The sequence below is a fragment of the Rhinoderma darwinii genome, chromosome 12 (genome assembly GCF_050947455.1).
Source record: "Rhinoderma darwinii isolate aRhiDar2 chromosome 12, aRhiDar2.hap1, whole genome shotgun sequence".
NCBI lineage: Eukaryota > Metazoa > Chordata > Amphibia > Anura > Rhinodermatidae > Rhinoderma > Rhinoderma darwinii.
The window spans coordinates 71121701-71138151 of NC_134698.1; the positions used below are offsets into that span (position 1 = coordinate 71121701).

The 16451-nt window shown below is 43.3% G+C and overlaps 1 protein-coding gene across 9 annotated transcripts in view; it reads right to left on the bottom strand.

Moving 5' to 3' along the window:
• The window catches only part of KLC1 (kinesin light chain 1), a 62485-nt gene that overhangs the window by 12530 nt on the left and 33504 nt on the right, over positions 1-16451 (bottom strand). For 3 of the 9 annotated variants that reach the window (XM_075843886.1, XM_075843882.1, XM_075843889.1), the window contains exons 5-13: positions 16075-16300; positions 15269-15356; positions 13493-13594; positions 11130-11303; positions 10952-11051; positions 9635-9684; positions 8844-8908; positions 6860-6968; positions 4765-4935 (exon numbers count right to left, since the gene is read on the bottom strand). In XM_075843886.1, the coding sequence (XP_075700001.1) occupies positions 4765-4935; positions 6860-6968; positions 8844-8908; positions 9635-9684; positions 10952-11051; positions 11130-11303; positions 13493-13594; positions 15269-15356; positions 16075-16300 (1085 nt within the window). The remainder of the gene's footprint in view (positions 1-4764; positions 4936-6859; positions 6969-8843; positions 8909-9634; positions 9685-10951; positions 11052-11129; positions 11304-13492; positions 13595-15268; positions 15357-16074; positions 16301-16451) is intronic. The other 6 variants (XM_075843888.1, XM_075843885.1, XM_075843887.1 and 3 more) reach the window with 3 other exon arrangements.

The following is a 16451-nucleotide window of genomic DNA, read 5'->3' on the forward strand; positions in this document are numbered from 1 at the left end:
TAAAAAATCTCCATGAAAACGCTGGAGATTTCATTAACAGTTTCCCCCTTCAGACAGCTCTTTTTTTGTTTGACAGTATTTCTAGGTCATGTGACCAGATCGTGTCTTGTCAGAAGACATCATGATCTAGACATTTAGAAAATAAATAAAAGCTTTAACTGCTGCCCAGGGATCTCCAATAGGTGACGATCCCTGGGATCTCCAATAGGGGACGATCCCTGGGATCTCCAATAGGGGACGATCCCTGGGATCTCCAATAGGGGACGATCCCTGGGATCTCCAATAGGGGACGATCCCTGGGATCTCCAATAGGGGACGATCCCTGGGATCTCCAATAGGGGACGATCCCTGGGATCTCCAATAGGTGACGATCCCTGGGATCTCCGACCACATCTAATTTCTATAACCGCTTTGGCGCTGCTCAGACACGACATTGAATGGACCTTTGCTTACAATATTGGATCAGATTTCCAGTAGCGGAAATCTCTGAGCAGCGCCAAAGGGCTTTGATCTTTATAGAAGCCTTTTGTTCTGAAAATCAGTGGTGGTCGTAGATCCTTAACTCCACCAGATGTGAAGGTCTCAAGATCGCTTTAAAATGGGTTTCCCCTTTAAGGGCTTGTGTACAAGGCCAAATAGGAGGTGATCCTCAGATATGACCATTTAAACAAGCCAACATACTATAAATGCTAAAGAGCTACTCTAATCTATTAGCAAAGGGAGAAAGAGCAAAGTGACCAAAGGACATGTAGAAGAGATGAACGTAAAAACTTATGCAAGTCACTTATAGCAGTCATATCAGACACAGGGGTCCAGAATACGTCATATGGACATCATAAGGGAAGACCCACTAAGTATCAGAGCCCCGGACATTATAAAATTTCCAGAAGCGGCTTCCCCCGATGGTAACACTTCAACGCAGGGACAGGTTTTATTTAAGCCTTGCGGAGGGAGGGTCTGATGGTAAACTACTCCAAGGATTTGGAGAATAATAGTCTTTAGACGGTTATAGGTGATTTCACATGGCCTGCACAAAAAAGGACTACATGCAATGAATACATGCACCTAATAAAAGCAAAAATAATATAAGTGGTGTGCATAGAAGACGACAAGATTACAAAAGTTTTTTGTAAAATGGACTGAGATAATGTTAATAAGAACCGGAAATTGTGAGACATGGGATCGGAATGAGCGTCCCTTACATGGGATCTAATAGACCGTACGAAGCATGGCCTTTTTTATTTTACGTCTTTTAAGTAGAAGAAGTGGTGCACCCTCTTGCCTGCAGGGCCCCTGTGCAGGTGCACGTGTGGCACATATGATATGTTGGCCCCTGGTTGGTATGTTTGCAGACCCCCAAACACTGAGGTGACCTTAGAATATCTGCAACGTTCCAACAAAACAAAAAAACGCCCACTCAAACTCCCTGCATGTGTCAACGTAGATGGCGACAGCCTGTATATTCTTATTGCATTGCATGCACAGATGGATATGATGTGCAGGCAAAAGGTCCCGTGTCTGCAAAGCAATGAGAGGATCCAGGATGTTGTAAGCGGCACCCGATGCCGGACGTAGCTTCACCCGACGAGAACATCTGATTGACGTGGGTTAGAGAAGAAGTCGGACCCGCGGCAATCGGAACGTTTTCCATTTCAAAAGAGGTTGTTCAACGCCTATCTGAAGCTTCACTTAAAAACTTTCCTTCGAGCTCTAGCATGAAAGAAGTCGCCGACATTCATCATGCATCTTCGAAAACAAAAATTCATGCAAAAATATATCACAAGCAGAAAACTTAATAAAACGAAAAAAGTATATGGAATGTGGTACTTTCTCAAAAGACAAAACGACATGATTTAACCAAAGAGTTGTAGGTGTCAAAATAAAGATCAAACAAAAGGGGTGTCATAACAGGGTCACAAATAAAACGATGGCTAGGTGTTATATTCAACATCCCCGTCACCCTGGCTAACAGACGAGTTTTCAATTAAAACTTTATTACCATAACATTTCATTAGGTGCGGCCCCAAAAGTTATTCCCCCCTAGGAGTGATGTGTTAAGGGGGTTAGTTTCACACTGGACAAAATAAAAGGGGGCCACGACACAGACCTAGAAATACGGTTATATTTCCACTTATAAAATATTGACACGTTTGACATTAGAGAACACAAGTTTAATACAGGACATGCAAGGTGCAGCAGAAATGAAGGGAAGAGTACAGTACACAGCTTACAAATCAGCAGAATGTACTAGGCAGAATCCCATGCGGCACACGGCCATGACGGATTACAGGAAATTGTGCAATAGTGGAATTTATGCTGATTGAGTCTCTTGACGCAAAAGAAAAAAAACACAAGGTAAATGGTGCGTAGGACATTATATTCCTATTTCCGATCAACCCGCCCCTATAGAGGGAGTCTAATGAAAAGCTGTCCCATAAGCAGCAACGGAAATCGTGTGCTACTACCTAATGGGCAACCCATCCGGATTCTGCCTTGCAGATGCAGGAAAGAACGTAGGGGACAAGACTCCATAATGTGCTCTACCACACAGGGAGGCCGAATCAGGAGGAGGTGCATATGGGAAAGTTAGACCCCTGTGCCAATTGCTACTCGTGGGACAGCATTTCAACACCGTTCCAAACAACTGCCTGAATAGGTATGAAATAGGACTTTTCCTTAGACCTTTGCCACAATCCAAAGCAAGGTTTTCACATCAGAGACACCCCCTTTAATATGCAAGTCGGACAACTGTAGTACTACGGTCATGTCCGGCAGAGCAGATGCTGCTACAAACACGCTGATCTGGATCGTAATGATGATCAGAGTGATGGACCCCTTAATGATGTCCAATAGGGCATACAGAACAGGGGTGTAGTGATGGGATAAGCCCTTTAAAGGTCAGGGGGCAGGTTGAATGAAAATACACCTCTGGACTGGAGGTAGACAGGCTAATAAATGATCAAACTGAATCGCATGCAAATCCCTATTATACCCTTATTAGCAGATTCACTCCTGCAGCAAGCATTTGCCGAAAAGTAAGGGCAATAGATAAGAACCCAAATACATGCGATTACCAATGTAATCTGGCACTTATGGCCGTCTATAATGTGCCTGCATCCTGTAGGCAGTCGATGTATTAAAGGGAAGCTGCAGGAGTGAATAAGGGAATTCAAGATAATGGAACGAGCCAGTGTATCTCCAAACCAGAGCGAAACTCAGGATGTGTGGTCAAAAGAATTGATGGCCTCCTGTATGGTGAGATCTAGGAATAGCCAAGTGATTAAGAGCGCATATTGTGATATTCTATACAGAGAGCATGCAGTAGCAAAATAATTTGATGTACGGGTTGCTGTCAGAAAAGAAGAAAAAAAAAATAGAAAAACGACTAGATTATACTAAGCAGACAGGGTGAATTGATAGAGGACATGACATGCCAGAGGGTAAATCAGTTTTACCAGCATACACCTGTATGGTATAACATGTGATTGGTGAGGGTCTGACTGTGAGCATCCTCACCGAGATTAGGGGTCCCCAGTAAGGAAAAAAAAAGATTGTGCACGTACGCTTACACTCCATTAGTGTGAATGGGAGAATGCTTAGTCAATTATTTCCATAACTCCCACTCCTATTAATGGTGTGTGACTGTGTACCCGCAGCCGATTCTCAAACAGGACCGGGGGCACCCAGTTTTCTGACCGCAGTCTTACTCCCACCAATCAAATTCTTATGGCAAATCTACTATATAAGAAAGTGTATGGTTTAAAAACCCTTATAAAATGGCAGCAGCCTACACAGAAGACAAAAAAACTGCCTTACAGAACAAGGACTTAAGGTGGTCATTGGATTAAGTTCGGCTAAAACGACCGATTTCGGCAGGATCGGCCAACCGACTCTCTCCCATTGCCAGATATCAGAGGAGAGAAGGATCGGGCAGTTGGATTACAACATGCCCAATCCTTTTGTTCGGAGGAGAAATAAGCTGCTGCTAGGAGTCTGGCATCCGCTTACCCACTCTCCCCATTCAGAATACATGCATGTTTTATGGGCGGGGGAGGAATAGCGGTCGACCATACCAGTGTTCACCCGACAGCTATCTAAGATGTATGGCCCGCCTTAAAACCCTTTGCCCGATCATTGGCCCGTGTAAAACGTGCATTCATATGAAGGCCGTTCCCGATAATAATGATCAGCCGACGAATGAGCAAACGCTTGCTCATCGGCTGATCGTATCATGTATGCAGCTCAAAATATTGTTGTCGGCAGGTCATCTCCCTGTGTAATCAGAGAGAAGTGCTGCTGACGTGATGGAAATGTAAAGGGACGATCGATCGCTCGTCCCCATACATAACCAATCATGGCTCCTTGTGAAAGGAGGAAACGAGCGCCGATCGACGAGCTGTCTCGTGGATCGGCGCTTGTTTTCACAGCCTGTATCGGTTGGTGTAAAAGGAATGAGATCAAGTGGTAAAATAAAAAATAAATTAATAAAAAAAAAAAAGAGTATTCTACCCGAGAGTACTAATGCATAATGGTGATTCAGGTAAAAGATCTACCAGGAGAGTCAATCAGCATCACAGGACAAGAAGGAGGTCAGATGAGAGAATATGGAGATATCAATGTTCCAGGCAGGAGATTTGCTGTATATTATTCTTGTTATTACAATACAGATTATAACACCATGCGGATCACATTATTGTGTTTTAGGATCGGTCAGAAAAGCAATATGGTCGGCCATTACTTGCCCGCACTGTGTACTGCACTTACCCCGTTCCACTCTATGCTCATACTCACTTCCTCCCCTCCGTCAGGACCGCTCTCGTACTTTACCACATCCAGACTCTCTCGGCTCCTCCTTTTCTCAATGCTTTCGGGATCGTTTAACACTTCGGCCACTCGCTGCTTGTGGACATTGTCTAGTCCCTGTGAGACAGGACCCTTGCGTTACAAGTAAAAAGGAAAAGCCCCTGAGATTTAAGCAAGTAAGGAAGGTAGAAAGTGACGTACAATGTCAAGGCCTGGAAAGGAAAACTGGTTTTCTTTCCAGAGGGCATGCATCTTAGACACGGACACCTTGACATTCTCATTATAACATTCCACAGAGAATGTACAAGAACACAAGTGACACATGCGGCTGAAACAACGTGATGGCCATATAACGCCGGCAACTGTGGTCCCTTATGCAGAAAGAATATGAACGTCGGAAACGTCGTACGAGTCGTCATTTCTTATCCAGGATCAGAAGTTGATTATAAATCAGCTTGGTTGTAAAAAAAAACAAAAAAAAACAGGTTGAACGATCGCTGCAGCTGGCCATAGATTTCTCCTACAGCACCCACTGCAGGGAAAATGTAGTATTACATGCTGAACTGAGTGCCATACAACGCAATCGGTGGCCCGGTCAGAGTTCACCAGAAGGCCAGCAGCTCTTTGTTAACATCTACATAGCCACATAAAAAGTTCAATACCTTCGCAGAAACTTTTCTTCAATGCTGTAGCCCAATTCTGAGTTATTATACAGATTTTTCTCCATTTGTATACATAGCTGTTCAAACTCCTGCTAGTTGCCCTTGAAAGCAGACAGCATTCGATCTCCGCCCTGCTGTCAGAAATCTGACCTAACAGTGCAGAACTAAGTGTCTAGATGCCATCTGAGCCCCCACAATGCACTGCTGTCCAGAAACCATCAGCCTTGAAAGTATCACTCCAAGTGTGCAGACATTACTAATCGATCCAGCAGGGAGCTATGACAGAGACCGTCACAAGAGAGTTTTAAAGAGTCTCAAAAAAGGGGGGGGGGGGGAGGGCAGCTAAGAGGAGTGATAAAATGCGCCAGGTTAATGGTGTGCCATTCTTTTGGTGCAAAATACTGGTGTAAAGTACGACAGCCGTGAGATGGCATAAGGAAGAGAAGGATGTCTAACACTTCTAGCAAGATGCGCCAAATTTATCATACAGCGTGCGGCACCATGATTAATTTGGCCGGTCTCGTCTAGTTTTATTAAAAAACTGTATAGTGTGAACATACACCAACTGAGCCATCTCATGAGGAATGAGATGGATATCTTCTAAATTTCCAGTGCCGTTTTATCTATTCTTAAATTCACAGCTTTTATTTAGGCTAAAAAAAAAAACAAAGCAAAAATAAAAAAAACACTCCTGGCCCATCTAGTGTTTCAGATGAAACGAAACAAAAAAAACAAACAAAAAAAAACAAAAAAAAATACAATAAATGTTCGAAATGGACAGGTGAATGCATGCAAATACAGCCACAAGACTAGAAAAAAAATAAAATAAATTACACACATTACAAAGACAAAACAATTTTACATTCCACAAACAAAAAATTGTAACAAATGAAAAACATTTGCCTTTCTATTATAAAAATTTATTTTTGCCTTTTCATTTTTGAAAATGCCCTGTTGCGAGTATGCGCTGTAGTAGCTACATTAGGACTATAAAATATGTAAAACATGTCTACATTTTCTATGCGTTAAATTGCGTAAACTAAAATCAGATGTACCCAAATAAATTGCATAGACTATGATATGGGCTAAGTGTGTGCTTATACCGGGGCATAGCTCTAAGGGGTGCATAGGTAGCAGTAGCACCTAGGCCCTGGTGCCAGATGGTGTCCAAAAGGCAGTCCCAATTTTTGTAAATGGCACATGGTAGATGGGGGCCTTGATACAGATTTCGCATTGTGGCCCAGGAACTTTAAGGGACGGATGTGAGTGATTACATTCAGTGATATAATACTGTAGAATATGCACTGATTTTGTTGAGAAAATATCATTGAGTCCAGTATCTAACAATGTGTAACGGGAATGAAGCACAAAACGCTGCACCGGGTGCCACTTACCTGCTTTCGTGACCTCATCGCCGCTTCTTCTAGCGTTTCAGCCGCTTCAAACTTGCCTTGACGCCTATAAAGTGCTCCAAGATTTTTCAGCGTTGTGGTCACTGTTGGGCTGAATACAGACGTTGCTATTTATATGCAAAACCGATGTACTCAATACATTATACAAATGAAAGAATTCTCCGTATTAACTATTCAGTAACAATTTATCAAACCGGTGAAATTGGAAAATTCGGGTGGTCTGGTTTAGAAATCACATTTTCAAATACTACGCACTGATTTAAACGGATGCTGTCCAATGCTTCATTTCCCCTGTGGCGGCGCTGCAAAAGGAGTAAACACTTGCTGCCAGGTTCCCCAACAGATCTGGGATAATAGGTGGAGGTCCAACCAGCGGGACCCCATGTGATCAGCTTATTGTTGGGAGACGCTTCTAACAAAAACCGAATTGTCCAAAGTGGACAACCCCTTTAAGGCCTCGTGCACACTTCCTTCACCTTTACAGCGTCCATTTGTGACGGATCCGTGTGGTTTCCGTGTGCACTCCGTGTTTCCGTTTCCGAGCATGTTACTGTCCAGGGTGCTGAAAGAGCATGGTTGTTCAGCACTAGTCACTGTACAGGGTGCTGAAAGAGTTAATGGGCTGCACTGATCGGCGGTAACTTTCAGCACCCTGGACAGTGACTAGCGCTGAAGAATGACCATGCTCGGCGCACGCAAAATAAAATTTTAATGAAATAAAAAATAAAAAAAATTATCAGTTCATACTTACCCAGAACTCCCTGCGTTTTCCTCCTGTCCGGCCTCCTGGGATGACGTTTCATCCCATGTCACCGCTGCAGCCAATCACAGGCTGTAGTGACGGTCACGCCGGAATGGATGTCAGAAGGCCGACCTCCTGAGATGTCACTTCACCCCACGTGACCGCCTCTGCAGCCAATCACAGGCTGCAACGGCCACATGGACTGCCGCGTCATACAGGAAGGTCGGACTGGAGGAAGAAGAGGGACTCGTCACCAAGACAACGACCGGGTACGTATGAACGCTTTTTTATTTTATTTTTTATCAGCAGCCTCTTCTCTCTTATCAGTGATGGATAGAGAGAAGTGGCTGCCGATTAGTGTAATATCTGTAATGTACTTCTGCCCGCCCGGCCGTTGCTAGGCAACGGCTCCGTCAGACACGGACAGCACACGGATGCCTTCTGTGCGCCTTCAGTTTTTTTGACGGCCCCATTGACTTGCATGGGCCTCACGGTCACGGAACAAAGTAGAACATGCTCTACTTTTGTCGGAACGGACCAACGGGCCCGTCAAAAAAAACTGAAGTGTGCATGGCCCCATTGAAATGAATGTGTGAGGGTGCTAGCCGTCAGAGAAACGGCTAGCACCCTGAAGAAAAACACTGAAGTGGGCATGAAGCCTAACCCCTTCACTCGTTATAAGTGACATATTTGCAGCTGTGTTTCTGATATATATATATATATATATCAGTGTTGTGACAGCCATAACCGAATGCAACGTTTTCCAATGTGGTGTCTCCTGCTGTGGATTGAGGGGATCTAAAACAAAAGATATTTCTTGTGTAGTGGATTTTGCTGAAAATCCACTGCAAAATTCTTCACGTGTTACATGCAGAGTTTGTCACAGATTTTACCCTTTGCATTGCAAAGCATAAAATCCGCAGTGAAAATCACGCAGCATTTTACTACCAAACAATCATGCTGCAGATTTGAAAAAGCGACAGCATTCCCCGGATTCAGCGCAGATTTTTTTTCCGCTACATGTGAATGCTTTTTGGTTTTTTAAAAAAAAAACATGTAATTTTTGCTAATTTTTAGTGCAAAATCACCAAAAATCCACATTTGAACCCTAATGGGTTTGAGACTTTTTTGATTTTATTTAAAAGTACGGAGGCCCTAATGAATTTGAACTTTTGCTTTGTGCTTCCAAAATCAATACCTTCTGGATCCATCTTACAGACTTACCTATCAACTTTGCATGCTTTATACCAGCCTCCATATTCTCCAAATGTGCCATCCTTTTGTTTCCCCTAAGACACAGATACACTGACGTTCAGGCAACGTGACATATAGAAAATGACCACATTACGAAACAAGGAATCATGATGCAATATTCCCAGCTCCGATAGGACGACAAGTATTGTCTTATACTAAAATGGATATCAGTGGTTTTTTTTTCTACACTTCTAAAAAAGTGCATTAACCAATGGCCGCAGCGGATACAATAAGACACGACCTGCTGCGGTGACATTTTTTTACTTTTATTACAAACTACTATAGGGTCTAAAGAAGGGAACGATATTAAGAGGAGTTCAAATGGAAAAAATAAGATACTAATAAGGATGACATGGCAACAGAAATGATCCTTAATTAGAAATTGGAGTGTTCCCCCATAATATCCATTTCACAGATCATGGATGAATGTATGATATACAAGTGACCGAGTATCATGCACCACCATTGTCTCTATAGGGCAGAGGTCCCCAACCTATGGTAGAGAACGAGCCACTATCAAATACTATACTGAATATTGAAAGGCATCAAGGTCTATTAAATACATGACCTACTGACGTGGCTTTTACCCTGGTGGTAACTGGCAGCAATATGGTTTTGACCCTAGTACTAAGTTCTTGTATTGACATCCCTGGCGCCACTAGTGCACAATGCGATCTACAGCTGGGGAGCCACATACAGGGGACCCGTGCCACTAGATGGGTAACACTGAATAGGGTCTAGTAAGTTACGGTGAAACTTACTTTGAATTTCTCTCTTTCTTCAGCGTGCATCCAGATTGGTTTATTTTCATCTGCAAAAGCAAACGAAGAGTAATAAAGAGAACTAAATGACAATCGAACATAATGGATGATATACTCTGAAATGTCCCAGCCTACCAAAAAAAATCTTAACCAGTGGCCACATCCTAACTAATGCTATTCAAGTTATTTAAGATGTGAGCATGGATTTAGTGGGGATTTTGGCGCAGTGCAGGAAGTGTTGTCATGGGGACTTTTGGAGCAAAAGGATGCAATCATTGTGCCTGAAACCTAAAGCACTGATTACAGAACATTTAAAACGTTACGGTGTTTACTAAACAGCCTTTTATATAACAATTAACAACCTGGGTTTTAAACTTGAGAAATATACGGATAGACACATTCATTTTATAACGAAAAGGCACAGACCGCATTACCGCAGGTTCACGGTTAATATGGTTGAACAGAAACATATGTCTGTCTATCAAGCTCAACCACATTCCTGGAGTGGATCTGCCCTAATATGACAAGAATTCAGCATTTTGTTATGTGCAAATAAGTCCAAAGGGCCAGTTGGGAGATATTATTATATGTCATAGCCCCGGAAGCAACAAATCTCAAACTGCCCAGTAGCCGAATAGCGCAGCTTCAGTTTAAAGGGGTTTTCCAGTGAAAAAAAAATTGATGGCCTATCCTCTCGCCCGGATTGGTGGGGGTCCGATTCTCAACACCCAGCTGTTTTGAAGAGGCCGCGGCGCTTGTTTTCTGCTCTGTACTATGAAACCCTGACACACCTAGTACGGGACAAGGCTGTAATATTGTCAACCACCGCTACAAGTGTGTCGGCGATTCACAGTATGGAGCAGATAAGGAATGAAGAGAAAGCAGCGCGAGCAGGAGCACCGCGGCCCCTTCAAAACAGCTCATGAGCGGTGGTGCTAAGAGTCGGACCCCCACTGATCAGATATTGATGGCCTATCCTGAGATTAAACAGACTTGTCGTCCTTGTCCGCCCAGCGACAGTTCAGGGGGTTATTTAGATATCGGGCGCCAAGTATAACAGAACCGATATCTAAATTGGTCGTGCAACGGATCCGGAACTTCCGTGTTTCTTTATTTTGTTTTGGAGTTTTGTTTTTTTGTTCCTAGGACGAAAGTGAAAAATGAACTCAGGTGTGAACCCAGCCTAAATTGTAGTCTGGTCCAGAAAGCTCAAAATACCAGCCCTGTATCAGTGAACACTTCCCAACATATACAGAACTGCATTTTATTAGTGAGAATTGACTTATTATGAACGTTGTTTTACAGAACAGTCCTTACCATCAACAGATCCAAACTCCCTTTCATGTGCTCGGGTCAGGATCTCCTTGTATAAAGTCTCGGCCTGTTTAAACTTGCCTTGTTTCAGATAGCAAGAAGCCTGCAACATGGAATAAGAACGTCAGCGCACCATCGCCGCTGGAGGACATAGGACACATTCGCTGCTTCTTAACCTTACCAGATTGTTCTTGGTTTTTGCCACGTTTGGATCATCTGGTCCCAGTTTGGTCTGATAGATCTCCAGTGCTCTCTGATAGTAATACTCCACTTCTTCGTATTTGCCTTGGTTCTGACACAGCAATGCAAGGTTGTTCAGCTGCTTTGCTACATCTGGGTGGTCTTTGCCCAGCACCTAAAACAGTCATCAAAAAGTTGCCGACACGTGCCATTCAAGTTGGTTTCCAATTGTCTTAAAGCTTAATCCTTGTATAAATAAAAAGTTCTACAACTTTCTAATAGACTTTGGGGGAGCTTTATCGAAATTGGAGTCAAAGAAAAAAGTCGGGTAGTTACCCATACCAACCAATCAATCAAATGAGAGCTTGAACCGGATTGGTTGCTATGGGCAACTGCTCCACTTTTCCTTTGCACAAGTTTTGATAAATCTCTTCCTTTGGGTTTCAATTCATTAACATTTTTAAAATATTTATTTACCAGCTCTGCTCTCAACTGAGAAGTGGATACAATTGTATCCGGACTAGGCAATGCTTTGTCAGCTAAACACATCAGCAGCACAAACTCCGGCAGCTTGCTACAATGTGTCAGTCTGGAGTCCAGGCTATTTAAAGGGAATGTGTTAGCAAAAAATGTATTATTTTTTTTAGTTAAACAATTAGTGTGTAGGTGATTAAACATTGTTCTAATGTTTTTTATTTTTTTCACGAGTCAGGAAATATTATAAATTGGATTCAATTTATAATATTTCCCATTGCTGGTCACTAGATGGAGCAATTCCCAAAATTGCAGCATTGCATGTGGTAAAGCAACCACATTGCCTTATGCTGCAAAATTGGGAAAAAATCCCTCGCTCTAGTGAGCTCTCAGAATCCCCCCCTCCTTTATCCTGGCTAGTGCCGGGAGAAACGAGGGGATTGAACGGTCTAACCTCCTACACTGTGTGTCGCCATTTTTTGAGCTAACACACAGTGTAGTAGGTTAACATACAGTAGTAAACACACACTGAAACACGTACATACACAGAAATAACTTACCTGCTCCAGTCGCCGCCGCTCCCTCCGCTCCGTCTGCTGCCGCTGCTCCATGTGCACAAGTCCGGAAGCCGCGAACGGAAGTAGTAATCTTAATGTCCGGCTGCCACTTCCGGTCCACAGGAAAATGGCGCCGGACGGCGCGCATTTCAAATTGGACTGTGTGGACGGCGTACACCATAGTGGATGGAACGGGCCCCATTCGCAGTCCCTATGGGACTGGAGCTGCCGTATTCCATGTCTGTATGTGTCGTTAATCGACACATACAGAAATAGAAAAAAAAATGGCAGCCCCCATAGGGAAGAAAAAGTGTAAAAATAAAAAAAAGTAACACACAAATACAAACGTTTTTAATAAACCACTAACATCAAACTGATATAAAAAAAAATTTTTGTGGCGACACTGTTCCTTTAAGGCCCTGTTCACACCTGCTTTAGGCCATTCTGTTGTTCTGCTCAGTCAGAGGAGCAGAACAAGGGCCTAGCAGAAGCAATTGGTTCCGATGCACCACCAGCAGCCGATGGAATCCATTGACTTTAATGGGTTCCGTTGGCTGTCCGTCAGGGTGTCCATGGTTCTACTGGAAACAATAGGGCAGAATGCTGTGCTATTGTTTCCAGTAATCTCTGCCTTATCTGCGACGGAGGCCCCTATTGGATCCTCCAACGCAGGTGTGAACAGGCCCTACTTCACAGAGCATTGTCTAGACTGGATACAATTGTATCTACTTCTCAAAAGGAGTAAGCCAGCCATGTACCGGGTTGCTGCCTCTATTAAAATACCCTTTAGAGGTAATAGATGGTGGTATGTCATTTGGGACCTCCATCAATTGGCTGGAGTGGAGAGAGGCTACAAAGAGTATATATTTCACTGGAAGACCTACCATACAAAGCATTAAAGGGGTTGTGCAAAGATCTACATTTATCACCTATCCACAGGATAGGTAATAAATGCCGGACTGCTGGGGGCACCACTTCTCACCAAAAGGGGGACCCTGAGCCTGGGGTTCCTCCTATCCATAGATGAATGGCGTGCTGCCACTCCAGTCAAATTCTCTGGGACTGATGGAGATGGTTGTACCCGACTTTCTCTGTCATCTCAGACTTTGAATGGAGCAGCACCGCGCATACTCGACCGCCACGCCATTCACCTGTGGATAGGCTATAAAATGTCTATCTTGGCACAACCCCTTTAATGCTGATGTTTTACTAGACAGCTTCTGTATCATATCTGGATCTAACCATTACCTACATATGCCCATAAAGCCTACGGGATTCTGCTCACTACACACATAGGTAATCTTTCAGCTTTACTCTCCTAGAACACACTTACTTTTTCTCGGATCTCCAAGGCCCTCTTGCACAATGGTTCAGCTTCCTTGTACTTGCCCCGCTTCCCATAGAGCACAGCGAGGTTATTAAGGGTGGCTGCAACCTGCAAATTGTAAGACACCTCTTAATATCCACAGGCAGCAATCTCCGCACAATCACATTAAAAGTACAGAGAGTCTCCAAGGACGAGAACAGAACATTGAAGAAAATCAATTCAGACCAAGACGCAATAAAAGAATTTAACATTAAAGGGCAGAAGATAATCACATGGTCACGTATTCGTTTAGACTTGACAGAAGGACATCACACCTACACACAGGACATGGGAACGCCATTAAAATAAGAGCACGGCCGTAGACAATTACAGGAAGCAAAAATTAACTATTGATTATACAATAGAGTGGTTGGATATTGGACATAACGAGGGGGGGTTCTTAGGCCACTAAATGGTCAAAACTCATGTGGATTTGAGACCATGAATTAATTTAGGTGCATGAACTTCCAGCACAGATATAAATATTGTGAAAAAAAATAAGTTGACATTGCAAAATGGGTGTAGCAGTGAATGCATTTATTACTGCTACCACCTATTATAATTGGCCTTTACAAGATCGGTCTTGTTGAGAATGAGTGAATAAGCTGGCGATTCTACCAACCACTTTTACAGATTAGAAGAGGAATCAAAAACAAAACTTATCGCCCGCAGGACAGATTTATGTCCACACCAATAATCAGGGTGTTTCTCTTAAAGGGGACCTGTCACCTCTCCTGTCTGTTTTAGTAAATACTTGCATTGCCCATAAAACAACAATTCTGGAGCATCTTTTCTTAGAACTCTGAATTGTGCAATTCCTCTGTTATTCCTCTTGGAAACGTATGAATAAGGCTAGGGCTACATGGCAACTTTTGCCGCGACACAGGTTGCGCGTTCAAAGATCACCATGTCACCCTGCCTGCATCGCAGGTAATAAGTCAATTTTGTGACGCGCAATTTTTCGCGACCTAGTCACCACGGTCGGATGAAATTCAAACCCGCTGGACTTGTGTCGCAGGAACTTGTGGGTCGCGAAGCAAACACATTCACTTACACTACTGCAATGTATGCAGTACGACACAGCAAACTTTGGACCGGTGTCCCATCCAAAGTTGCCGTGTCGCCCAAATTGACCACTGGTCACTGTACTGATGCCCTTGTCAGTAGAAGGCATCCCTACCCAAACATTGCGGTGTCAGACTGTCTGGAAAATGTTAACACCTATTAGTCAATTTATTCATACATTTTCAGGAGGAATAACAGAGGGACATCCAACACAGTTCTAAGTAAAGATTTTCCAGAATTGTTAATTTATGGGAAATGCAAATATTTAGTGAAACAGAGGTGAAGGGTCCTCTTTAAATATAGAAGATCAACTGGTAGCTACACATTCTACATCATTCATTGTAAAAGCCCTTGGTTAAATGTCCATGCCAAAACAAAATCAGGTGGTGGGACGATATTCTACAGCAGGAAAGTTCAATTAAAGCGGCAGCTCTTCTTCTCGCGCTCGAGTAAGGACCGCTGCTTTAATGGCGAGAACTCCTTGTGCAGTGCTTATTAGAGGTGATTGGCAAGTGGAGCGAAGACTTCTGCAGGACCCTACCTGCCGCTTCTAGGAATCAGCCGGGTCATTAGCAATCTTTCCTGTGGAGTTTAACGTGAACACTTAAAACATTTATAAAAAACACAAATTAGAAAAGGATGAGATGGAAGGACAAAAATACACAACACATTACTGACCGCTGGGTGATCTTTCCCTAAGGTCTTCTCACGAATAGCTAGTGCGTCGTTCAACAGATTGGCGGCATCTTTGTATTTGTTCTGGTCCCTGAAAACACAACGTTAAATTACAGAATTAGCGAATGATCATTTCTCCCATCATCCACTCACTTGCTCAATTAGACTGGGGCTGCACAACGACACGGTGTACATCCTAGTATCGTCGTCAATGTTGCCGCATTGCGACCCGCAAGTTGCCACGATCATCGGCCATATACATTTACATTACTACGCACAGTGATCTTTGGATGTATTATAACCTACTAAAGTCAATTCCGAATTGTCTGATACGTAGCATCCCCCGGTCATGTGACACGTCATCTAATATATGTGAAGTTTTTATCAATGACCAAACCTTACAGTGGGAGCCATTGGAAAATGTGATCATGTCAATTCCTGCCCTAAAAGTTTAGGGGGTTGGTCCTCGACCTTCTATTGAGCCCGTACACCACTTGTTTGGCTTTCGGGGAAAAGCTGATCAGAAACAAAAGCAGAACAGCGCTCACCCGAGCTCTTCTGCAGCTTCGTTATAGCGATCAGTAAGGGTCACAGTGCTCGGACCCCCACCAATCAAAACTTCTGGCAAGTAAAACGTTTTTTGGAAAGTTTAGTTACCCTTTAAGAATACCTATTATCCAAGAGCCAACAACGCCTCGATAAGTAACATTCTGGGTTTAATCTGAATATGTAATGATAGCAATAAAATTTTCTAATTTTCCAAATAATATTTTAAAACAACCATCCCTCACAAAATACATGTCCCTTACCTGTATACCAGAGCCAGAATGTTGAGCATTGTGGCGACATCTGGGTGATCATGGCCAGAGGTTTTCTCCAGGTCTTCGAGAGCTTGCTTGCAAAGAGGCACAGCCACTTCATACCGGCCCTGGGACGCATACTGTATCACCAGATTATGGAGGGTCCTTAATCGTGCAGGGATCTCGTAGCCACCTTGCTGGGCAGCTGCGGCCGCACTGCTGTGGGGCTGTTGTACTGTAAACATCATACAAGGGTTAAAACACATTTAACATGAAAATAATGAGAACACGACTGTGTGCATATTGGTTTGTGGACAGTATCAATAATTTCCATTAAGGACACAATCACATGGTCAAGGACAGGTTGCCCACTTAGAACACCAGTG